General features: G+C 44.1%; 1 protein-coding gene across 7 annotated transcripts in view; it reads left to right on the top strand.

Moving 5' to 3' along the window:
* APLP2 (amyloid beta precursor like protein 2) overlaps positions 1 to 26,518 on the top strand; it is a 71,925-nt gene that overhangs the window by 19,103 nt on the left and 26,304 nt on the right. For all 7 annotated transcript variants that reach the window (XM_057552308.1, XM_057552311.1, XM_057552310.1 and 4 more), the window contains exons 2-3: positions 16,493 to 16,666; positions 17,501 to 17,624. In XM_057552308.1, coding sequence (XP_057408291.1) covers positions 16,493 to 16,666; positions 17,501 to 17,624 — 298 coding nt within the window. The remainder of the gene's footprint in view (positions 1 to 16,492; positions 16,667 to 17,500; positions 17,625 to 26,518) is intronic.

The following is a 26,518-nucleotide window of genomic DNA, read 5'->3' on the forward strand; positions in this document are numbered from 1 at the left end:
GATTTATTACTCATTTTCAAGTGAATTGCAAACCACATTTCATAGCAGAATCTTCGCTGATTGGCTGGTTGGACTCTGCCCTACCCCTCCCCCCTTTTGAAGAGGATTTATTCTTAATGCTGTATGAATGTTTTTCCTTACAGCAACTCTTTTTTTCTTCCCTCTCTGTCCCCCTCTCTCTCCCTCCCCCTCCACGTGTCTCTCTCTCTTCTCTGTCTCTTTCTCATAGCAACTCTTTAAGAAAAATGATTACTTGAGGCTTGATTAGCTGCCTCAGGATCTACATTAATAAAATATCCTGCTGGGCTGTTGTTTTGAAAGATTAATCTTGTGAATTGATACAAGTCATTGAGACTGAGTGTTGGTTAGTGTTGTTTTTAAACAATGGAAATAGTAGGACTGATTAAAATCAGATTAAAATGTTTTAAGTATTGATTTTGAAAGATTAAATACAAAGCACAGACTCAAAGCTGATAAGCTCCCAGCCAAGCTGAGCCATTACATGTGTGTGGGTGTGTGATGAGTGAAGAAGCAAATTTGTCACAGGATGGTGGGAGTTAAGGCAGATTATAAATCCAGCACCAGTCCCTACTGGACGATTGAATCCTCACTAAAATATCCCCATGGTGATCTGATACTAGGCAAGCAACATCTATGCCTGTCTCTGAAAAGCTATAGAAAATAATATAGAACATAGACTCCGAGTCGATTTGAGGTAATGATGTTTGTTTCAGTAAACATTAAGAAGGTAATGTTATAGCTGTACCACTTCTAGCATCCTTTTTACTTGGTAATTTGTGAAGATAAATTTCTTTGGATATCACATCAGTATTTGGAACATTTTGGAGTTTTATTGGAGAAAATGTTTGGAAGAAAACAAAGAGACAAGTGATCAGAGAGGTAATGTGTCCTGTACAAATATAGGACCTCGATTACATCATTTTATACCAGCATAGGTAGGGTTCATTGTTGGCCAAGTAAAATATTATCATGTTAAATATTACTGAGACTAAGGTGTGGCTTTTGTGATGTTATGTGAGGGTTACTATTAGTCTTATGTACGTTTGGAAATATTTGAAACCCGTTTTTTCCATAGGGCCAAAGAATTCACTTTAACCTAATATGAACACTTGTTTTTACCCTGGCATCAGGCGTTAGAAGTGAGTTGCAAAAATTCATCCATTGAGCTACTTATAATAGCTGTTCCCAAGGAAGGTGAAGGAGAATCATTCTAATAGGCCAGCACGGATTGCCCGAATTTGGCTTGGGTGCTAAGTTACCAGATAGTATCATACTTAAATAGCTGCTTGACCTGCCAGTTTTTGAAGGCTTCAAGGTGAACTAGTTCTGATGACTTTGTAAGACTACTACTACTGTAGAGTTTGGGAATCTTTCCTTTTATATTAGGATTATTCTGTTCACGTGATGTCTCCCTTACCAGCCAGAGCCTCCATGTGGGTGAGAACTTGTGACTCTTCAATTTGTTGTCTCTGAAGCCTGCTCTAATAAGGCCCTTGCAAATGTGTATTGACTCAAATTCCTGTGTGATGTGAGTACCATATCATATATACTCTATCTGTTCTGGCCTTTTTTTTTTTTTTTTTTTTGGTCTTTGGAAGACCTTTGGGTTTTGTTCTGTGGTTGTCAGAAGCCTGAGAGAGTGTCTTTTTGTTTTTGTTTCTCTGTTTTGTCTGTTTGTTAATGTCTCAATCAGGCTTCTTTTACTATCTGTAGGATCTAAAGAGTTGGGGGATGGAAGCGGGTTGCCATCCTCCCCCACCCTCCAGCAGTTGGATAAAATAAGAACTTGGGCTCTTGGCACTGCTTTACCCACTTACATAACCCATACCAAATGCTCTTTAAGAAGAAGTGTCTCAGGGTCCTTTTTCCTGTCTGATTCCCGTTCGTTATTTTACTTGTAACCACTTGTCTCTTTTGCACAAGCCTGGCCTCTTTGAGAAGCTTTGTGGCTCTTACCCATTTAGCCATCCAAGGACCCCATTCTTGTAAATGCCAGAAACTCTTGCTAGCCTTCATAACGGAAGAAAGGAAACTGCAGTTAAACAGAATCTACAGGTAAATGAAAAAAAGTCGTTCCGGTCATGTCTTCCCCTAGCACAGTGTTAGCTGAACACTTAACACAGCACTGTCCAGTAGAAATAAAGGCGAGCCACATATGAAATGTAACTTTTTCTAGTTGACATTTTTTTTAAAAAGCAAAAATAGGTGAAATGAGCTTTAACAATATAGTCTATTTAACTCTGTATATCTGAGATACTGTCGTTTCAACACGTATAATCTCCTGGATGAATGCAGAGGCTTCCTAAGTGGCCCCCTTGTCTCCACCTGATCTTGCCACATCACACCCTCCCACCTTCTAAAATACGCCCAGCAGGGTCGTTGTGGTGCTGGCGCTGGAGGAGAGCCCCGGCCCAGTTTCCTTGGGGAAGGGGTTCTGGAGACTTAGCCATCCCCTCCCCGCAGCCCCGCGCCTACCCCTGCCGCAGCGCTTCTCAGATGACAGCGCCGTCTCCACTTCCTAACCCCTTGTGCATAATGTAAGTGTTACACTGTAGGCCTGGGCTTCCCTGGGTCTGGATCCTGTCTCTAAGACGGTGAGCTCCCCAAATACTTAGACTGAGTCTTACTCGCTTAGCCAGCGTATTCATTTGCTAGGCTGGCCGTGGCAAAGTACCACAGACTGCGTGGCTTAAGCAGTTGAAATTTATTGTCTCGCTGTTCCTGGAGGCTGGAAGTTTAAGATCAACGTGCTGCTGGGTCACACTCCCTCTGAAGGTCTGAGGTGGGAATCTGTCCCAAGCTTCTCTCGGCTCTGATAGTTCTTGGCTTTGGGCAGCATAACTCCCATCTTCACATGGCATTCTCCCTGTGTGTGTGTTGTCTCTTCACATTTTTCCTCCTTTTATAGGGGTGTCATTCAGGTGGGATTAGGGGCCACCCCACCCCAGTGTGACCTGATCTTAATTACTGATATCTGCAACAACCTTATTTCTAAGTAAGGTCGCATTTGGAGGTGATGGGGTTAGGACTTCAACATATGAATTTAAGGGGGGCACAGTTCAGCTCATAACACCCAGTGACTAGCATATTGACTGTAACATAACTGTGAAATGATCAAATGAAATAATCTGAGGAAAGGATCAGAGTTTTATTTTCTTAAAGGCGTTATGTTTAAATAATCAAGATAGAAGCTCTCAATTTTATTAATACTTCTCATCTCTAGTTTTCAAATATATTCATAGTTAGTGGCTTTTGAATTGTTGCACCTCAAGAGATGCAGGCGGAGGGACTTCCATGACGGTTCAGTGGCCAGGACTCCACGCTCCCGACGCAGGGGGCCCAGGTTCGATCCCTGGTCGGGGAACTAGATCCCACATGCCGCAACGAAGAGTTTGCATGCTGCAACTAAGACCCAGTGCAGCCAAATAAATATTTTTTTAAAAAAGAGAGAGATGGAGGGTGGAGGGTGCAGGTGGAGGGTTCTAGCTCTAACTCTGTCCTGGTGAGAGAGTGAATAGACCAACAAGGACAGAGAACAGGAGAGAAGAAAAGATGTCCATGCAGACTTGACGATGGACCTAGTGACTGAGCCAGCAGACCAGAAAAGCTGGAACCTAAATGCAGGGACACCAGGTAAAAGCAAGCTGATCTGCAGAGCAGACCTTGAATGAGGGATGGGAAGCATCAGGGTGAGGCTAATGGCAGGAAGGGGTTGAAGCTAAACATGAGTAATCGGGCCCTGAATACCGCACCTCACCCCACCTCGCCGCACCTCAGGAGAAGACTTCAGGTTCCTCGGGACGCCAGGCTCAGCAGAACAGGAGGCACTGAGAGGGGAAAGGTTCCCTTCCTAGGCCCCCCAGACCCGCAGCAGCCAGGCTCGGGGGCCCCAGTCAGGGAGCTGAAGGATTCCTCTCTGGACAAGGTCTGTCCATGACCAGCAGGGTCCCTTTCCTCAGCACTGAGTTAGATGACTTAGGGTCTCCAGCCACTTCAGGAACACCTTGAACAAGAACAAAACAGATGGGGGAACAGCAGCTTGAAGACCGTGCAGGGAACAGGCAGGTAACTTCAGTAGGCTCTTAATATTTACCTCAGAGAGGAGAGGGGGTTTCCTCTGTGAAACAATAGTTTGCAATAAAAAAAAAAAGGCTTTCTGAGAACAAGGAAGAGTTCTTGGTGGTTAGAAATGTGGTACCAGACATTTAAAAATCTGGTTAGAAATCGTTCTGAAAGGGAACAAAAAGAATCTGGAAGAGGTAAGAAAGAAAGAAGATCAATATAGGAGGTAAGATGCGGCTGGTAAGAATTTCAGAAAGAGGAGAGAGGAAACCCAGGACGGAGTGTTTCCACATTGATGTGGCCCACTGAGCGCTCAGGCAAGTGAATGACAAAAACTCAGACCCAGGCCTGTTAGAATTGAATCTCAGGATACCGAAGATTGGTAAGATTTTACTTCCATGTAGGAAAAAACCAGACCTGCATAAAGAACGAGGGATCAAATTGGCTTTAGATGTACCAGCAGCAGTGCCGGAAGCTAGAAGGCCCTAGCTCCGTATCTTAAACTCTGAGGGAAAATTGTGTCCAGGTTTCAATTTAGTGCTTGTCCAAATTGCCAGCAAAGTGTGTGCGTAAGATAAAAAGTTTCACGTGTGAAAGTTTTCGGGAGGCTGTGGGAAGCGGTGAGCCACTGACGCAGGCGGTAAGTCAGGAAGGAGCAGAGTACTGAGTTGGGAACAGGAGAAAAGGGGGAAGGGGTTTTCAGGACGGTTGTGATCAGTCCCAGGAGTGGCAGCTGTGCTCAGGCCTGGAGAGTCGTCAGCGCAGTTGAAGCAGGAGGACGGTGCCTTGTCTTCAAGCAAAGGGATCAGAGCCATCCAATCTTCTCTGCAGATCTTCCTGGCAGGCTGAGTGCCAGCGGTCAGTACAGGCAGGTAAAGGAAGAGATGGCCTTGCAGAGGCCGAGGGGGGAAAACAGATGCCTAAGGAAGGAGCTGGAACCGTAGTACCTTTTCTTAAAAATTTTTATTGATTGATTGATTGATTGCTGTGTTGGGTCTTCGTTTCTGTGTGAGGGCTTTCTCCAGTTGCGGCAAGCGGGGACCACTCACTATCGCGGCCTCTCTTGTTGCGGAGCACAGGCTCCAGACGCGCAGGCTCAGTATTTGTGGCTCACGGGCCCAGTTGCTCCGCGGCATGCGGGACCCTCCCAGACCAGGGCTCGAACCCGTGTCCCCTGCATTGGCAGGCAGATTCTCAACCACTGCGCCACCAGAGAAGCCCCCGTAGTACCTTTTTATGTCATAATCATGTAAATAGGAGTATTGATTTGACCAGCAGAGCAAGGGGAAGAAGGTGGGTGAACATAGGGTCTGGTGGTTTAAGAGTTCAATCCTTTTGAATAGGAAGTCGACCGATGATGTCCGGACTGAAAAGGTATGGAAGTAAAGCTTGTCATTTTAGAAATGTTGAGGCATAAATAGTGGGAGAAAAGGCTGGAAGGGCCGCCTTGGGGTGGAGGACTCCGCTAGGAACCTGGTGGTGGGTGGCTTTTCAGGCTGGGTACATGGACTCAAGTGGCAAAAGATAAAAAATGGAAACTTGCCATGCTGCCTGAGTTGTTTTCATTTTACTTGTCATTCATTACAGATGTACTTATGGGAAGGCTAGCACAGTGTTAATCATTTAGAAATCGCTGCTGAGTGGTATCTGCTTAATTCTTACTAGTTTAACTAAATGTGTTGGAGGGAAAACAAGAGCACAGCCTTCAGAGTCAGACAGTCACCTCCTTGGGTGTGAATGATTACCTACTAGGTAGTTGGTGCTGTTTCCAGGTGCCGAGGTTAGAAAACCCGGATGCCCCCCCCCCCCAAACACAGCCCCACCCCCTGCCAACCTGCATCCTGTTGGAGGGATATGGGCAGTGCAGGTGAATGAGCAGGTGGTTTCCTGTTGCTGGAGGGGAAAACAAAACACCGGCAGGGTGGAGCCTGTCCTTGGGAAGGGCCCCCAGAGATGCACATTCGAGCTGGGTCCTGAAAGGGGAGACGTGACGGCTCAGGGAAGAGCAAGGGCAGAGATCGAGGTGGAGAGCCTTGAGGCAGGAGAGACCCTGGCTTGTGCCCAGGAGGGTGGTGCCCATCGCCAGATGGGTTGATGGAGGGAGCGGGGAGGAAGCAGGGGTCGTCAAGAGTTGGAATCTCTTGGAACACGAGAGAGAGTGATATGTTCTGCCTTGAGATGATTCAGAATGCTGTGGTCAGAGTGGGTCTCGGAAGGCAGGGTGGACATAGCTCCCCAGGAGCCCACCTGACCAGTGGGACAGAAGTGCTCCTGGGCTTTCCCCTCTGGGGGGCGTTCACACACACGTTTACATCCTTTTTATTTATTCTTTTTACTTGGGCGTAGCTTTTCCTGCTCTCCTTTATGCATTTATTTAGTAGTTAGGTGGCTGGTACCCAGGAAGGCTAATTAATGGCAGAGACAGCAAGCAGTAAGCATGCTGACGAGCAGCTCATATTCGCTTTATTGCTTTATTTTTTTAAATTGCTGATAATTACAATAATGTGCATGGGCATGGGTCCCAGACAGGAAGAATTATTGTCTGCAGGCAGATCTGGTGTGAGCTGATAATACAGTATTTACTTTTACATTTAAATGCTGCATAAATCATGGCAAAGATGCCTTTCTGACTTGATTTGAACTTGGAGAGGGTGGAGCTCTTTCATATTTGTGTTATTTTCATAGCTGTTTTGATGGACATTAGAAGTCAAAGTGATTTGTTACATCAAGATTGGTGTGTGAATATTGCTTGACCTAGTAAACAGTGAAATGTTTAGCAGAATAGCATATGGAAATCGCCGATTTTGTATTTTTAAATGTGCATTTCCTCTCCCTGCCCTGTGAATGTCATCCTGCCAAATTGTCTTATTTTCTATTTATAAAGAAAGAAAGATATGGGTTATTCACGGAGGAATTTCTGCTCTTTCTTGCCATTCAGCGTCACAGAACCTTAGAAATAAAGTGCTAACTCTTTGGTTTTCATGGAATAGTAAAAGCTAAGAAAAACATTTTAGATAAAGTTGTCAGCTCTTAATATTATGGAAGGAGCACTTTAAAAAAACAGACTACCCATTTATTACTGCTGCCATCCTATGAAAAACATTTTAAAGCAAAGGTAAAAAAGAAGAGAACCTTAGAATTCAGGATAGTCACTTCTCAAGAGAGGACAGTTAGCAGGTCAGCACCTTCCGCGTTCACGTGCACACATGCTCTCCGGACCTTTCTTACTTGCCTGAAGACCTGTTACAGACCTTACCAGGCAAGTAAAGTGTTAGGGAACCCCTGCTTTAAATTTAAAACACCAGTAAAAACTGTCCTAAATATTAAAACATGGATGTTTGCAGCTGCATGGATTTTTCTTATCTTTTCCCAGATAGTGTATTAAAGGAAAAAAGATCCAGTGAAATCAGTTCAGATGTCTGACATTGGCTGTTGATGTTTGTGCTTGTAACACCTTGAAGTCAGAGCATTTCAGCCAAAGCTGACATGTTAGATAGTTTCCCAACTTAACCTTGGTAAAAATCACTAAGTTGAGTGTTTATTTTAGTGAAATATTTCTATCTGAAGAATAGAATTTTTTAAAAAGAGGTGTGATTTATTGTTTCAAGTGCATGAAATATTTGAAATATGCCCCCAAATTACCTAATTTTTAATGACTGACTTAATGCCTTTAAAATAAACAAAATATTATAGAGCATCAAATCAGCCAGAAGTAAGCTAATAACTTCTGAGAATATTGCCAGGTTTGTGCTTGGATATTCAACAGAAAACTCTCCGTCATTTGTAGTATTTCTGTCATCTGTGAATCAATAAGAATGACTTAGAATGAACATATTTAATGACTAATATTTAATCATCTGTACTTCTGGGTGATTGTTACTTGAAATCATTTCAGCCTTTTAAGGTTTAGGAAACATGCCTACACACCTCCCGCCAACCCTATCTAGGCTGTTTATTTAGCAGGCTCTTGGTTGCTGCCTGAGTAATACTGGCCAATGAGTGCCAAGGGGAAGACCAGGTTCACACCATGGAGATCCTCTGATGTTAATATTCATACTCCATCCTCCTGGCTTTCTGACCTCTGCAGGTAGCAGCCTTCAAAGCGTGACATATTACTGCTTTTGTTTGGAATCATGCAGATTTTTATTCAGTGAAGAAGCTGTCTTTGTTTGCAAGCCATGTTTCTTATGCATCAGGAGCTGTAGGAAAGTAGACTTCTGTCTGCCGTAGTGTGAGCCAGAGCTAATATTGTGGGTGTCATTTATTGTAATACCTAACATTTGGGTAACGCCATATTTATGTTGCCCAAAAGTGAAAACTGGGGTCAGGAGAGAAACTAAATAACCTCCGTGAGGCTACTTAGCTTGTAAGTCAAGGGGATATCCCTCAAGAAAACAGATTTAGAGAAATAACGTAGTGCCCTCGTGATCATAGCAGTGTCTCTGTAGAAAGCACAGGTTCATTTTGACCTCACTTCCATTTGGCCGGAAGCTGGACCAGAACTAGGAAGCCAGCAACCCCCCCAGTGATTTTCTTTTAAATGGTAAGGCATTATTGAATTGTCATATAAACATTTGGTGACTGAATTCCCTGAAAATAAAGTGTGGAGTGTGAATGCAGGCCTCTTCAGGCGTGTCCAGGTTTCAAAGGTAGAGAAGGAATGTGCAGCCTTCACCCCATTTCGTGGGTCTGGGGAGGATGACCGGTCACGTGGTGTGCCCATGACTTAAGCCCTGGTTCTTGTGGCCAGAGAAAATGACGTCTTCAGGAGCCAGCCGACGATAGCGATGCTAACGTTTGAGTCGGGTGTTGTGCTTAGTGCTTACATGCATTCTCTTAATTTAATCCCACAACAGGCCTGAGAGGGATAGTACGTCAGTAGCCCTGTTTTACAGATAAAGAAATGTAAAGCCTGATACTAATAGCCACCAACACTTGAAGAACGCCTATGTAACAAGCACTGTTTCAAGCACTTTATGTGTGTTAAACTCATTTAAACCTCAAAACAGCACTGTGGTGTGTAGTTACTATTGTCCTTATTTTATAGACAGGAGACTGAGGTCCAGAGAGGTTAGGGAACCTGCCAAACGTGGCACAGCCTGTCAGTGGTGGGGCTGGAACACAGTCACGGTGTGTCCACCTCGTACAGCCCATGCTCTTCTCCGTCACATCGCGTACTTCCTCCACGGTCAGGAGTGGAAGGAGTGGAAGGTGACAGCTGGCCGGGCCACGTCCCTGGGACCTCTGTACCCGCGGAGGTCAGTTTCGTGGAATTCCTGTTACAGGCAATTGGAAGGAAACACAGGAGCCTGTAAAGAACTTGTTCACTTGAGAATTTTAGATCCATAAACACTGTTCTGCCTTTTTTTTTTTTTACTTGAAAGTGTTTTATGTATTTCAGTAACTTCCTTTATAAAAGACTCTTAGCTCTTATCTTAGAGACACAGAAAGACAGACCTCTCTTAAATCTTGGTGCTTGGATTCTTCCCAGTGTAATCCAGATGGACAAATTACCATGTTCCTATAAAAAGCCTTGGAGACAGTCTAAACCATTTTCAGTCTTGGAAATGATACATCATTTATACTTTAATATTTACAGCTCTAATAAAAGCAGGGATTATTTGTATAAATTACTGCCTATGAAAATTATACCTAACAGCTGGCATACGTCAGTGGAAGAATAATGGCTGGAAGAATAATGGCCTTTTACATTCAGAGTTTTTCCGCCTAACCCTAATTCACAAGCTTCTAATTAGAATTAAGTTCAAATGTTAACAACAACAACAACAAAAAGCCAAGGATTTTCAGTTGGCGTAACGTAAACTGTCACTTTTAAGAACAGGTTTCTCAGTTTGCTGTTCAAGCTGGAAAATGCTTAACAAGAATCCTGATATTTTATTAAATAGTGTGTTGAAATGTTTGAAGTTTGGAGCTTTTTTTTTTTTTTTTTTTGGCTGCAGTGGGTCTTCGTTGCTGCGCATGGGCTTTCTCTAGTTGCGGTGAGCAGGGGCTACTCTTCGTGGCATCGCGCGGGCTTCTTATCGCGGTGGCTTCTCTTGTTGCAGAGCACGGGCTCTAGGCGTGCGACCTTCAGTAGATGCAGCATGCGGGCTCAGTAATTGCAGCTCACGGGCCCTAGAGCACGTGAGCTTCAGTAGTTGCGGTGCATGGACTCAGTAGTTGTGGCTCATGGGCTCTAGAGCGCAGGCTCAGTAGTTGTGGTGCGTGGGCTTAGTTGCTTCACGGCATGTGGGATCTTTCCGGACCAGGGCTCAAACCCGTATCCCCTGCATCGCCAGGCGGATTCTTAACCACTGTGCCACCAGGGAAGTCCTTGGAGCTTTTTTAAATTGAAAGCTTCACGGTGTACTGCTGAGGAAGATGCACTAGGGACTTCAAACTACAGTCACCCTTTGGACAGTAACAGAAGTGGAGTTTCTCATATGTGAGGTTCTGGGCAGAATTGTAATAGTCCTCCCATTGGAGATAAATCAAATGTAATATATATACGCATGGGGTTTTACTACATTAGGATATGTTCAGAATAAATAGTTAAGATTTTCAGGTAGGTACTGGGCCTGCTCTGATTATACTTGCTCGTCGCCCTGCCAAAGAGCATGTCTTCTCTTTGCAGATTGAAACCGTCCCGTTACAGTCGAAATTCAGGCAAGCGATGAACAGGATTTAAAAAGATCAAAACTGTTTTATTTTGAACAAATTTTAGAGTTTTTAAAAAGTTGCAAAAATACTAGAGGGAGTTCCCCTGTACCCTTAGACTGCGCCTCTCTCAATATTAACATCTGACATAACCCTCGTGCAGTTATCAAAACTGGGAGCTTGACATTGGTACAGCAGTGTTAACTGATGCACAGGCCTTATTCAGATGCTGCTCCAGTTTTCCCACCAGTGTCCTTTTCCTGTTCCAGGATCCTGTCTGCGCTCCCACGTTGCATCTGTTTTTTCTCCATAGCCTCCAGTCTGAGACAGTCCCTCGGTGTGTCTTTCCTCATCTGTCCTCTTACACGAATTTATGGCTGGTGAGGTTGACGGCAGCGTTTCCACTGTGAAGTAATTTGTCTTCCCTTTTGTAGTTAATATATTGGGGCGATAACCTTGAAACTATGGATTTTTTAAACTTTGATTAAGTAAATCTTAGGTGCAGGTTTGTGGACACAGACCTAAGTCATTTTAATTTAGGAATCATGAAGTACCATTCAGAACTTAAACAAACAGAAATGAATACAGGATCTTCACATCCATGAATAGATTGTCATTTTACTGACTTCTTCATTTAAAAAGGAGGGTCTTTTTTTTTTTTTAAACATCTTTATTGAAGTATAATTGCTTTACAATGGTGTGTTAGTTTCTGCTTTATAACAAAGTGAATCAGTTATACATATACATATGTTCCCATATCTCTTCCCTCTTGCATCTCCCTCCCTCCCACCCTCCCCATCCCACCCCTCTAGGTGGTCACAAAGCACCGAGCTGATCTCCCTGTGCTATACGGCTGCTTCCCACTAGCTATCTATCTTACATTTGGTAGTGTATATATGTCCATGACACTCTCTCACCCTGTCACATCTCCCCCCTCCCCCTCCCCATATCCTCAAGTCCATTCTCTAGTAGGTCTGTGTCTTTATTCCCGTCTTGCCACTAGGTTCTTCGTGGCCTTTTTTTTTTTTTTTCCTTAGATTCCATATATATGTGTTAGCATACTGCATTTGTTTTTCTCTTTCTGACTTACTTCACTCTGTATGACAGACTCTAGGTCCATCCACCTCACTACAGATAACTCAATCTCATTTCTTTTTATGGCTGAATAATATTCCATTGTATATATGTGCCACATCTTCTTTATCCATTCATCTGTCGATGGACATTTAGGTTGCTTCCATGTCCTGGCTATTGTAAATAGAGCTGCAATGAACATTTTGGTACATGACTCTTTTTGAACTATGGTTTTCTCAGGGTATATGCCCAGTAGTGGGATTGCTGTGTCGTATGGTAGTTCTATTTGTAGTTTTTTAAGGAACCTCCATACTGTTCAAAAAGGAGGGTCTTTGAGCAGGAGTCTGTGTCTTGATGTCACTCCTGTGCCGGTGGTGAGTAGGTGCTACACGTTCAGTGCTCTAATGGGAGCTGGAGCTGTGCTGCCCTGCTCCTGGCGGTACATGGACCACAGGAGCACTTCCTGTCGCAGGAAACAGACACCCTCAGGATTAGAATAAAGCCCTCCTCTTTGGAGGATACTCCCTCCATGGCAGGCACTTTCACAGAGCCTGGAGCCAAATTGGAATCTGGGGCAGTAGCTTTAGTGAGGAAGGAAGTAATGGATTAACTGTTTGCTTTGGATTGGGAGGCTTTGTGAAGGGAGGTGGGGCTGAGGTGGGCCCAGGAGTTGCTTCTCTTCAGGTGATGATTAAAGGCCCTGTTTGAAGTTAGGTTCAGATTTATGTTTGTTTCTATTTATTTATTGCTTTAAAGCCATTTCAGGTTTTCAACCAAGTTACTAGAAGCACCTTTTATCAAGTTGAATTTCCATCCTTGGGTAGCTGAGTCAAGTTAATAAAATGGAATTTCTTATTAAGAATGAATTATTAAGTAAAATGGAAGTGCTGGACTAGGAAAGCAGTTGATGCAATTTGTTTTCAAAACCTTAAAAATGCTGCAGTGTGCATAGATCAAGGGCTGGCCGCAGTGTCCAAGTGTGGGGCATTAATTTTCTTTCGTAGAGGATTTCAGGTTCACAGGATATCAGAAGTGCTGACTTGGCAACGAAATCCCATTTGTAACATGTTAGGTTAGGAGACAGATTGATTTATATGTTGATGTAATGGGTCAAGTCACAGTGTGTGCCTCAGAAAATGGAGAGCACATTAAATAAGAGCATTTTCAAAGGAAAGAAGCACAAACATTACAGGAAAAAGCGGTCCTGTTATACCCTAGGTAAGGTTGGGGTATGTTTGATTAGTTGATCCCTAGACGTGGTCCACAGAGGCTTTTTATATTGCAGATGATACCTTCTTGAGAGTCTCTGATGACCACAAGGATTAATCTTTCTGAACTCAGAAATGAATCACGGCAGCCTATGAGCTGTCTGGACTGGCTCCAGTTGCCCTCCTTTTCCTTGGTGGTAACCGATGTGAGGCGTTCTGGCTGCCAGGCTGTCTCTTCCTGCTGCTCTAACCTCTGGTATTTTAGATCCTCTGTAGGGAAGGCACTGTTGACCATCTCTGCACAAAGATCAAGTGCACTTACCACCGATGTATTGACCTCAGTGGCTGACCCGTAAACTGAGCATTCGTACACTTGGAACTCTTGTGGCCTTTCAGCCAACAGCCATAGCGAGCCACACGTGGACTGTCATCTTCAGCGTGACGAGCGACTGCTTGCACAGTTCTGACCGTGCCCCAGCTGTGGCCTGGGTGAGCTCATGTAATTGACTGATGCTGTTTCTTACCTGTATTCATTTCTGGAATTAAAGAGGCAAATGCCTCCCTCACCCGCCCCTGTACTTCCGAAAGATTAGATACCACCCTGACATCCTATTTAATGTTAAAATATACCAGTCCGTAGAGAGAATTTGGAAAGGATCGCTCAGCATCTTTCACGTTTAACTGTGGTAGTTCATTTATAGCCGGTTTAGGAAATACTTTCCTTCTAACCTGTAGATTTGGCTTTCTTGCTTACATATTTATCATGTCTTCCTGGATTTTCTTTGTTCGTTTCTGTCTGAGCTTTTGAAGAGTAGGAAGGAAGGAATTTGCTGGAACACTGGTTTCGGTGCACAGAGCATCCCTGGGGTTTGCTTGCCTTTGTCTCTGTATGTACCACCTGTGTACTGTGTGTGCCCGTTTCCCTCTGTATCATAACCCAAGTTTCTAGCCTTAATCCTCGGATATGGCTCCCAGAAGAAGAATGGCCAGTAGAAGAGGCATTTTTGTGCACATCTCCAGCTCAGTGTGAGCATTAAGTGCCTTTGTCGTGTGCATCTTTATACCTTTTAATGATCTGTTTGAATTAAACACCATTAAGGTACTACCTATACCTTCTTTCCACAGATACCTTTAAATGTTTTTTCTTTCTTTGGGGGAGATAGGACTTCACACCAGTCTGTAGCTTCATATGCAGTTATTGTGGACGCACAGGATCTGTCTTCTACTTTAACAGATGATTATTCATCACAGTGGGGTGACAGTCTATTCTACTTAATAAAGTTGCTGACTGTTCTCCTCGTTGGATTTAATTGAGGTGTTTTTCAACCCTGATTGATCTTGGCGACATTTTAGATCCAGATTAGCTTTCTCCCAGCTATCCAGCAAGTGGTCGTGCTTCCTTCTCTCACGCTACTGGAAAGCAGGCTAATTTGAATAAGCTCCTAAGCAAAACGTGTAGGTGGTAAATTTGTCCTAGAAGAAGATCGGGATGTATTTCAGAATCAAACGTAGGCTCCTAATTGGAAGGACCATTCATGTCTGTGTAACCAGTCCATCAGTACAAATACAGGAGACTTGCCTGGAAAGCACACAGTTTTCCATATATTTTAAAAGTCAGGGAATTCCCTGGCGGTCCAGTGGTTTAGGACTCTGTGCTTTCACTGCCAAAGGTGTGGGTTTGATCCCTGGTCGGGGAGCTAAGGTCCCACAAGCTGCAGGGTACGGCAAAAAAAAAAAAAAAGTCAAATCTACTTTTTCTTGTTAATATAGGAAAACCATTTAATACTAATGCTCTTTGCTCTTTTTGAAAAGATCATAATAGGCCAGAGAGTCTAACCCGACCCCTCAAGTTTTAACATTTTAAAAAGATGTTTAATTTTGGTTTTGAAAGAACTTACGCATTAGGAGAGACCACAGAACTTTACTGTGAATGTAGCCATCAGTATTGGTACATCTTTAGATGCAGGGATGCCTGTGTTTTTTCTGGTGCACGAAGAGCCTTACTGTCATCAAACCTAAATGTTTTCTCACCTGTAATTTGTGAGCTATTGATGGCTACGAATAGTTGATTTTTTCCCTAACACGAGATAAAATTGTTGATGAAATCCCTTTTAGTGTTCTCTTTCCACACACAACACCATTGCGTGTTGAGTTACGCAAGCCATGCTGTCTCTTTGTCACCCCCCAGCCATCGTCACCCAGTCTTGCCTGCCTTGCTGTCTCCCGGTGCTGCCTTACCCAAGTTACTGTCATCTCTCCAGCTCCCTGAGCCATCCCCCTGCCTACAGAGAACATCAGAGCTGCATTTGAAAAATATTAACTCTGTACTTAGAACCCTCAGCGCTCCATCCTTTCTTGGTCTACAGACCATCCAGTCTTGACCATGTGTGCCGCCCACCCTTCCCTTAGACCCTCCACAGACTCACAGTCTACATTCTCCCCCAACGGGGCTGGCCAGAGCTACTCCGGTGTCACAGTTCAGAAAGCTTCCCCATCACCTCTTACCCAAGCCAAAGTCACATTCCCTTTTTGTTTTGTATGCTCCTTCAGCTCTGTGTTCTTTTCCTTCATAAGACATCTGGGAATCTTTTTGTGTGAGAATTGACTCTTGAACTAGACCATAAGCCCCAAGAGGGGCTTCCCTGGTGGCACAGTGGTTGAGGGTCTGCCTGCCAATGCAGGGGACGCGGGTTCGGGCCCTGGTCTGGGAGGATCCCATGTGCCGCGGAGTGGCTGGGCCCGTGCGCCGCAGCTGGGCCTGAGCGTCTGGAGCTTGTGCTCCGCGGCGGGTGGGGGGGCTGCGATAGTGGGGGACCCGCGCACCGCGGTGGGGAGTGGCCCCTGCTTGCCGCGGCTGGGGAGGGCCCTCGCACGGAGGCGGGGACCCAGCACAGCCAAAAATTAATTAATTAATTGATTAATTAAAAAAAAAAAAAGAAAAGTAGGTAAACATAAAAAAAAAAAAAAAAGCCCCAAGAGGGCAGGGGCCATAACCTTTTGCTTATCCTTGTGTCCTGAGCATTTAGCACGTTGCTGTGCAAAAATAGTAGTTGCTCAATAAAATTTTGTCGTGTAAGTGAATTGAGTAAAATTGCTGGAACTCTGGCCGTTCTATACTTTTGTGTTTTGATGTCTTAAGGAATGGAAAGTGGGTTTGCTTGTATTAGAGGGGACTGCAGGTGGATTATGTGTTCCCAAGTCAGAAGTATCTAGATGGGGAGCCGTGGTTGCAGTTCCCACGCACACTTCTCTCTGATTATATATGTCCAAAGGTCATTTTTTATTCTGGCTTAGTTCCTGGGAAGAGGATTTGTTTATGAAGAAAAAATAGTAAGTAATGAAGTTTTTTTTTTTTTTTTTTTAATGAAGATTTTTTAAAAGGTCAATTCTACTGTCACAAACAGCTAAGTGACTCTCCCTCCGTGCCAGCCTCTTGGGAGTTAACCTGGAATTTATTTTCCCTTCGATAGGCCCTCGCAGCCAACGCCGGAACAGGGTTTGCTGTTGCTGAGCCTCAGATTGCAATGTTTTGTGGAAAGCTAAATATGCACGTGAACATTCAGACTGGGAAATGGGAACCTGACCCAACAGGCACTCAGAGCTGCTTCGGAACAAAAGAAGAAGTTCTCCAGTACTGTCAGGAGGTAAGCGTGCTGCCAGAAACTTAAACGTTTCTGGGTCACGTTTGAACCTGTTTACTTTAGAAATAGGCGCTCTGTCATTCTGCTGTTTTGACCTAAGACCAAGCTGGTAACGATGGGGGCAGCAGGCTTTTGTTCTGAGTGTGCCCTTGGCCTGGGTGTGCTGTGAGCTCTTTGTCCTTTCTGGACGGAATCCTGCAGAAGCTTGGCAGGGCCTTAGAAGTGCAGCCTGGTTCCCTTGGCTTCCCACGTGTTATGGGAAGTTGTGAAACAAGCCCAGTGTCACATGTGTGCTTGTGTTTTGCACTTGCTGGTAGAAGCCACCAGTATCATAAGGGATTATCTCATGTCTGATTCAACAGACTTTTTGGGTCAACGCTTGACGTAGAAAAGGGTATGAGATGTTTTAATTTCTTTCCAAAACTAGCCTTTGGGGTCAGGGTTGGAATATTATTCTGTAATTTCATTAACACGCACTTCCATAGACTTGCCTCTTAAATGTTTTAGTTCTTGAATTCAGCTATTTACACACACCCTACAAGTGGACTTGATACCTAATAGACTTGTTCGGGGCTGCACGCTTGCTGCTTGTGTAGGTCTTTTTTCAAAGAGAATGTGTTAGAAGTGGTCCAGAATCTACCTGTCAAAAGAAAGCTAACAGTTACGGTATCTCTTGACTTGATTAGTTCCGCTGGGACCAGGCAGCAGGGGGGACTTCAGATTTACGTAGGGCGATGGGGAAGCTGGGCACACAGACACTCGTCCTGGCTCACCGGCGAGCGTTCGTCTTTTATGGACAAAGTCAGCCTACGGTGTGTGTTTCCTCTTCCCTTGCAGATGTATCCAGAACTACAGATCACAAACGTGGTGGAGGCAAACCAGCCAGTCAGTGTGGACAACTGGTGCCGGAGAGACAAAAAGCAGTGCAAGACTCACATCGTGATCCCCTTCAAGTGTCTCGGTGAGCGTCCTGGAGCACCTCTGGGTTACTTCTCAGGAAGGCGGGGTCCCCAGTTTTACATTTCATCTTCTCCTGGCTCACAGTGAGATGTCGTCATCTGTTAAGAAGCCAAGGGCTGCAGGAATTTATTGGGGGACTGTCTCTTTTGAATACTCACGGCTTTCTGGTGTCGATAGGTGACTTGTCTTTGATGGTCACTAACTCCACCTCTCCCATCATGGGCGTCCTCTGTTTTTTCAGGATGAGCCTTTTCCACACCCCTGAGTGAGCATGCTGCCCTCAGAGTGGTCCAGCTTCGTTCACACTGAGAGTTTGAAATTACTGTTTATAGTCCTGGTATCGACAGTACCGAAGCAGCCGAGGGGTGGTCTTTTGTTCCCCTTACTTTGCCCTACACACATTTTGCAAGCACCGAAATCCTGTGTTGTTAGCCAGACCAAACCTGTGGCAGTTTTCAGAGGCCGAAGAAGTGAGTCATAGCTGCTTGTAGACAGTCAGGGATGCGTCGGCCAGGCCCTGTGCCACCTGCCTTACTGAAGGGTCAGCTGATAAGGGTGTTTATGACTATGTGTGTTTCTGTTAGCAGTCAGACCTAACTCAAGTGCAGCCGTAACATTTTATCACCCAGAAGTAGAGTCGCTGCTCCAAATGCTCTTTTAGTGAATGTGCTCATCCTGACCACTGATCATTGACACATCTGAGTTACGTTCGCGCGTCTGTTGCCTGGCTGATTCAGGAACAGATTTGGTCGTAGAAACTTAAAAGGGTGAAACGATCAATTTTAGATGATCCGTGATAGGACTGACATAGAGCACTAACATAGCCTGGGTAGTTCTGTGGATGTATTTAATTTTAACCATTAATTTAACCTGTTCCCCTCCCTCCTTCATTAAAACCTTTCTGGGACTTCCCTGGTGGCACAGTGGTTAAGAATCTGCCTGCCAATGTAGGGGACACGGGTTCAAGCCCTGGTCTGGGAAGATCCCACATGCCGCGGAGCAAGTAAGCCCGTGCGCCACAGCTGCTGAGCCTGCGTGCCACAACTACTGAAGCCCACGTGCCTAGAGCCCGTGCTCCGCAACAAGAGAAGCCACTGCAATGAGAAGCCCGCGCACCACAACAAAGAGTAGCCCCCGCTCGCCACAACTAGAGAAAGCCCACGCGCAGCAATGAAGACCCAATGCAGCCAAAAATAAATAAATAACTAAATTTATTTAAAACCAACAGCAAAAAAAACCTTTCCTAACATGGAACTCATTGCTTTTCTCATTCTCACATGTAGCAAAGTAACAGGAAGAGGCAGCACCTGAATAACAGTATTTACCATAGCAGTTACTTTGTTTTAAAAGTATTGAGTACGGGGAAAAGAGGACATGGTGTGTGCTTAACACCATTTACTTAAAACTGAGCCCCAAGCAGTAGTGTGAGGCTTGTGAATGGTTTTGTGTGATGTGGTTTAAAGATGTTCTTTCATTCCCTTTGGCTGTAAGAAATCTCTGAGTATGAGGTTTCATTCATTCTCTGTAAAATTCTCAAACTTAAGAGAGTACCCTTGAATATTCGTACACGATAGATAGTACCTAGCAATCATTTTCTTCCTTTTGCACTGTCATTACCAGAGGCTTTGTGGCCTGGTCTCCCCCATCCTGCATGTTGTCACTTGTTGGCTCCACTACCCACCCAGGAGTCTGAGCTGGAGACCTGGGAGACCTGTTTCTCCCCACACCCAGCCAGTTCTCAAGGCAGCCTGATTTTTATCTCTTAAATATGGCTTATAACCGTGGTTCCCAAACTGTGCACAAAGGCACCCCAGGGCACTGGGGATATTTTTGCTTTTCAAGGAAAATGTGTCAGACATTGTGAACGAGCTGGAGGCGCTCACAGTTTCAGCATCAGCTCATCCCGTTCCTTTCAATGACTGCATGTCTTTGTGGGACTGCTTCTTAGTGGTTTCTGTGAGGAAAAGCCAGCATCGCACCAGAATTGCTGAAGAAATGGGGGTGATGGTGCTGAGTTTACGGCCGTGCAGGAGGAGTTGTGCAGTGCCCAGCAGGTACAAGGTGTCAGACACAGGTGCTTTTTACTACGTTGTCACCCTGACTACTTAACTTTTCGGCACCCTTTTGGCCTGGGGGGTGCTGTGAAAAACTTCCTGGGACACCCAGAGTACCGTGACTGGGGAAACTTTGGGAGCCTCCGGCTGGTCCGTCCGAGTCCCCTGCTCTAGCTCAGCCTTTTATCATTTCCTGCCTGGACTGTGCGAACCGCTTCTGCGCGTGTCTCAGTTCTGTTCAGTCCATCGACCTCGCTGATCCAAAATGAAGACTGGACTGTCTCTCCTGCACATAAAACCCTTCAGTAGCTCCTCTTCACCTAAAAGACCAGGTGTAAGCGCCTTAGCACAGTTTGGAAACTGCATGGTGTGGCCCTTGCTTAGCTCTGCTCTGTCCTCCCCGCCCCCGCTCCGTGCTCCCCGCCCCTGCTCCGTGCTCCCCGCCCCTTCACCGTGCTCCCCGCCCCTTCACCGTCCTCCCCGCCCCTGCCTCGTGCTCCCCGCCCCTGCCTCGTGCTCCCCGCTCCGTGCTTCCCGCCCCTGCCCCGTCCTCCCCGCCCCTGCCCCGTGCTCCCCGCTCCGTCCTCCCTGCCCCCGCTCCGTCCTCCCCGCCCCCCGCTCCGTCCTCCCCGCCCCCGCCCCATCCTCCCCGCTCCGTCCTTCCCGCCCCCGCTCCGTGCTCCCCGCCCCTGCTCCGTGCTCCCACCACAGCACGTCCATCTCGTGGCTCCTGCCACGTGCAGTCCAGCTCCCACTGGAGTGACTTTATGTACTCACTTTGCTTGTCGAGTTCTCCTTTTTGCACTCATCTCAGGGACACCTCCTTTAAAGGAAGCCTTTCCTGCCGCTCTAACTTCTGTCTTGACGTCCAGGTTTCTCAGCTCCTCTTTGTTGCCGCCGGTGCCCCATCACCCTGCACGATGCCGGTCTGTTGATGTGTCTTTCTCCAGCTACACTCTGAGCACCTTGGGAGGAGGGACACGGCTTTAGTCTTCTCTGTCCCCACAGTCAAGACAGTACCTGGAACTAGGATGCTGTCTGTTGATTACAAGACCACTACCATAGCTGGTGCACAGCGAAAATGTTCTTTTCTAAATGTCACAGTTTGAGTTTTTCAGTGCCAGAGAACCAGACGATGCATGATATTGTCATTAACTAGATGCATAAAACAATTTTACCATAAACCATTTAATACCTTCTTTGCATTGTGGTCACTGAATAATGCATAATACAGTCTTCAGTGTTAGTAAATTCAGACAGTTATTGTGTTTACAGCAGCATCCATTTGGACAACTTCTTAACCAGGAAGGAGAGCTACCTGTTGGTATTTTTAAATAAATAAAACAGTTGCCTGAGCCTAAGCTAGTAGGGGACCAGGTGACTGGAGTTTAAGGGAGGTTAGGAAAAAAGTACTGCCAATTCCGTCATCATTTGAGAAGCAGAAGATTGTAATGTCTCTCTGTCCCCGTCCCCACCCCTTTAGAGTCCCCAGGCACTGGGTAATTATCAGCACCACTTTCTTTTTACCATAGGCTCCTTAGAAAGCCTTTTGGTTCTAGTCTTTCAGGGTTACTTTTGCCTTTTTAACTTAAAAATGATACGGGACTTCCCTGGCGGTCTGGTGGCTAAGATGCCACGCTTCCATTGCAGGGGGCGTGGGTTCGATCCCTGGTCAGGAAACTAAGATCCCGCATGCCATGCGGCATGGCCAAAAATAGGAAAAAAAAATTAAAAATAATAACAGTTTTAAAATAATTTCAAGTTTACAGAATGGTTGCAAAGATAGTACAAAGAGCTTCCATTAAATCCTTTCCTCAGATTTCACATTTTCCAACTGTTAACATTTGATTAATATGGTAAAATTAATCTTACCACTTGTATCTCCCCCCAGGTTTTGTTTTCTTTTTAAATCATTTAAGTTGCAGACATGGTATCCTTTTATCCCTTAATACTTCCTTGTATATTTTTTATAAACGAGGACATTCTGCCATATAACTATAGTACAGCCATCAAAATCAGGAAATTATCATTGATATAATATCTAATCTACAGACCCTGTTCAAGTTTCACCTGTTGTTCCAACAACACCAGGATCTAATTCATTGTTTCAACGTTGCATTTAGTTCTCTCTGTAGCCTTTCCTTGTCTTTCTTAACTTTGGATTTTAGAGTACAGGCCAGTGGCTTTGTAGAATGCAATTTGGGTCTGTCTTAGGATCCTTTTGATTTGTGCGTTTTTGAGGGCACTGTCACAGGAGTGTTCTTCTCTCTGAATCATCTTAGGAATTGCATGATGTCACTTTGTTTCATGACCGGTGATAACTTTTATCACCTGGCTAAGATGGTGTCTGCATTCATTTATTCATTTCATTATGGACTCAGTGTCCAGATTTGTCCAGTGGGACCCCCCCCCCCCCTTCATGCTGACTCCTGTGTCTTTTTGCTATGTCCCTATTATTCTTTGAAAGCTTCCTTACTTTCTGGTACAAAACGATGCTTCAGGCTCATCCTGTGTTCCCTACCCCACCCCTGGAGTCAGCCATTTCTCCAAGAAGAAATGGTTTTATTTAGTGGGGAATGGTATTTAGAAACCAAAATCTGGGTATTAGGTGTGCTTACTGCTATTACGCTGTTATTGCTTCTAGGCCCACTCAGCAGACAGACCTAGGAAATATATTTATATACACATATTCATGCCCATATAAATCTATATTTCTATATGTGTGGATATTAAAAGCAGTGAGCTCATATTGATACCTCCAATTCCATTATCCTCAGTATATTTACTTATTTGCTCAATATTCCCTGTAAATAATCAGTCTCTCTGCTTCTTAAAAACAGATTTGTTGAGATATATTTCACATACTATATAATTCATCCATTTTAAAGTGTACTGTTGAATGGTTTATAGTATATTCACTGAGTTACACAACCATACACAATTCTTTTAACATACAAACTACTAAAAATTCATCCAATAAAAAGCAAGCATCCTTATATTTTATTCCCCAGAAATAACCACAGTGAGTCCTTTTATACGTGTTAAGGTGAATACCACGTGTTGCAGTAAAGAGATGGTCATAGTGTGCTTAGCTTCAGCCCTGAAACCCCCTTTAAGATATTACTGCCCAGCAAACCCAAAGCACAGGCAGGCCAAAGGGCAAGGAGATGGGAAAACAGGCTATGTCTAATTGGTCGGGTACCCGTACTAATTGGTTTGGTTGTTCCAGGGGCATTATGGATGTCCTCAGACACTGTTTTTGTTTGCCATTGTTTTGCTAGCTTTAGGGGAAGGACGTGTCTTGATTAGCACTCTTGAAGGCTGTTTGAGAATGAATTTAGGTAACGGGTAGTGTTGGCATCAGGCCTGGTGTCTCGCTGTCTGTAGACACCTGTGCACCTGTCACTCAGTTCTGCCCTATTTTGAGAGCATGCTTGACCACCCACCAGTGTGACTCTTTTCACTGATATTCAGTATATTTGGTGAGAAGTTATACTTCAACCTTGCTTCTCAAAATGAGTCTTATATCTTACGTTATTACGAATTGCCTGTTTATCCATAAGATTTTATCTAAATAAATAGGATGATCTGAGTGGGACAGAGTTGGTGAACTGTGAAGAAGCAAAGCTGCTAGTATTTGGGGGGAAGGAGTTAGTCATCTCTGACATTTATATATAGACTGGCTCCTGCATCAAAAGAAGAGATCTTTGTGAGCCCATGACTGTTTCTGTTGTTGGTAATTTCTGGAAGGAGATTTGGATGGGGAGTATTACTGTGGTGAAGACTGCCAGGAAGGGTCTTGTTCTCAGAAGCTTTGAGGTGGGGCCCGGAGTGAGCTTGGAGCTTACTTGTCCGCTGCAGGTGTCTGTCCGCAAGTCGTCTTCCGCCTTTGAGTTCCTGACAGCCCGTCAGCAGTTCCCCCTGTTCCTGCTGTGGACCCTTGTGCAAGGTGTATGTTTCTGTTCATGACGATCGTTCAGGCTCTTTAACTTCTCAGAGCCCTATTTACCTCCAAGACGTCTGCTAAGGGTGGCTGCCAGACCTCTCAAAAACTCGCGTTGGGTGGTCAGGTTAATTTTCATGGTTTTCTCTCATTACAGCAGGCTTTCTCCCCGCTGCTTACAGCTTCCAAGGGCCCCGTAAATGACACGGTCTTCCTGTTTACAACCAGAGAGTACTGTTTTTTTTGGCTGCGCTGTGCGGCTTGTGGGATTTTAGTCCCCCAACCAGGGATGGAACCTGGGCCCTCGGCAGTGAGAGCACAGAGTCCTAACCACTGGACCGCCAGGGAAGTCCCAACCGCAGAGTACTTTTGCAGTAGGTTTATTTATACATATGAGTGTTGGTATCGAGGGGCTTTCCCAAGTGGGTGAGCAGCCTTTGTTACTTTGAAAGGAATTTTATCAACTCTGAAAAAGCTCTAAGACCTGATGGCTGCCATGGCCCTGCTGGTGGGAGGTGGTATGAAAGAAAACCAGTATCACAGGGAATGAGTGGAGACTGAAGATAAATCATAAATGCAGTTTAAATGAAAGCCTATAGTTTAGATTTTGCGAAATTGCCGTGTTCATTGACCAGCTTATTGCCTTGAATATCAAAAACAATATAGTTCCAGTGACTTAGGGAATTGGGGGCACTGTCTATTGTACTCCAACGGGTTAAACTGAGAATTGTTACGACCTTAGATAAACTTTTAAAGTGAGACCAAACCATCTTCAGTGTTTTTCTGTAAAACAGAGTAATACTGATTTGCTTAGGTCAGTCTTTTTCCTAGAAGTTTCTGATAATTATTTGTATCAAAGGCAAAAAGTAGCAGTGAAATGACAGAACTGATGCTGGGATTGAAATGTGTTCCTCTTTTAATTTACATGTTTAAAAAGTTTTTGTTTTTGTTTTAAATAAAAGAAATTGGGGAAAAAGGAAAGCAAAAACAATCCTTTCCAGTTTCTGCACTCCATTAACCATATTAAAATTTTGGTGTATAGACAAGACTTTTTTTCTTTGGATACACATGGAAATGTGTGTGCTTTTTTTTTTTTTTTTTCCTAAATTGGATCATGCTAAATATGCTTTCCTGTTGAGTGCTTTTTTAAAAAGTTGACATTTATTGAACATCTATATGCCACTCTTAGGGATGCATACATCTTTTGAGTCTGTCTTTTTAAACAGATTTAGCCTTAAGGAGTTAACCAGGCTTAAGGAGAGGTTAGGGATATCGGGTGTGTTTATTCCTTTGCTTATTTGTTTAATGATTGTTAAAATCATTAAACCGTCATGGAAACGGAAATGTTTCCATGTTATATACAGATATTTAACCGTGTTTCTTATAACCCCATGGTATTCCATTAAGTACCATTATTTAACTAATTCCCTATTGAGGAACATTTAGGTTGGTTCCATTTTTGTTTTTTTTAAAAATAAATTTATTTATTTTATTTTTGGCTGTGTTGAGTCTTCGTTGCTGCAAGCAGGCTTTCTCTAGTTGTGGACAGTGGGCTTCTCATTGTGGTGGCTTCTCTTGTTGCGGAGCATGGGCTCTAGACGCAGACTTCAGTAGTTGTGGTTCACGGGCTCTAGAGCGCAGGCTCAGTAGTTGTAGCGCACGGGCTTAGTTGCTCCGTGGCATGTGGGATCTTCCTGGGCCAGGGCTCGAATCCGTGTCCCCTGCATTGGCAGACGGATTCTTAACCACTGTGCCACCAGGGAAGCCCTGGTTCTGTTTTTTTTTTTTTTTTTTTTTTGATATTAACAATTCTGTAATGAATATCTTTGTTCACTTTCTTAATTACTTCCTAAGAGTACGGTTTTAGAATTGGAATTGTTGAATCAAGGAGTGCTATTCTGTTTTAAATCAGTGGCATTAGTTCTTTTTTGGTTTTCAGAGGTCAGACAGATCAATTTAATCATGATTCCATAGCAGAAGATTGATGGCGTTTAATCTTACAGTTTAGCATGGAGTTAATTATTAAATTTCTTGCATTAAAATTTAAAAAATTTTAAACTTAATTTCATTTTGAGATATTTCAAGCATACTGAAAAGATAAAACATAATATGATGGTCACTCATGTACTCACTGTCCTGATTTAAGTTCTTCCCCGTTTTGCCATATTTGCTTTTTTTTTTTGGCTGTGTTGGGTCTTTGTTGCTGCTGCGTGCGGGCTTGCCATATTTGCTTAATCTCCATCTTATTTTTTAATTAAGGAATTAAATGTCCCAGAGTCCCATCCTTACATCCCTTCCCTCCCTCCCTCCCTCCCTCCCTCCCTCCCCCCCTCCCCTTGGAGGTCACTGCTACCGCACTGTCAGGGTGTATCATTCCCATGCCTGTTTTTATACTTTTGCTACATACGAATGTGTCTATAAACAATTTGTTTTTGTGTTTTAAAACTGACATTAATGGTGTCATACTGCACTTGACCTTTTATAACTTGCTTTTTTACTTTATATCATTTTGGGGTTTATCTAAGGTGTAATATAAGCAGATTTAGTTAATGCATTTTTAACTAAAATGAAATATGTCGTACTCCACTATATTTTTAAAACCCAGTTTGGTTATTGTTTCTATAGAATATATATAGTAGTGAAATTGCTGTCTAAACTTTTTCTCTGATGTTGCAGTTGTACATATAAAATTGAGGTTTTACAAATTAAAGGATATGAACTGTTGCCTAACTATAGATTTCTTGATAACTGTGGTTGTATAGTTTGCTTTGTATAAAACTAGTTACTCGGGACTTGAAACTAACAGCATTAACATCAGTAATTAGAGCTAATACTTAAATAATGCTTAGTGCTTACTATGTACCAGATTCTGCTCTAAGCTTTTCCCGTGTTGTACGT

This window comes from Balaenoptera acutorostrata, chromosome 9, assembly GCF_949987535.1.
Source record: "Balaenoptera acutorostrata chromosome 9, mBalAcu1.1, whole genome shotgun sequence".
In the NCBI taxonomy this organism is placed as follows: Eukaryota; Metazoa; Chordata; class Mammalia; order Artiodactyla; family Balaenopteridae; genus Balaenoptera; species Balaenoptera acutorostrata.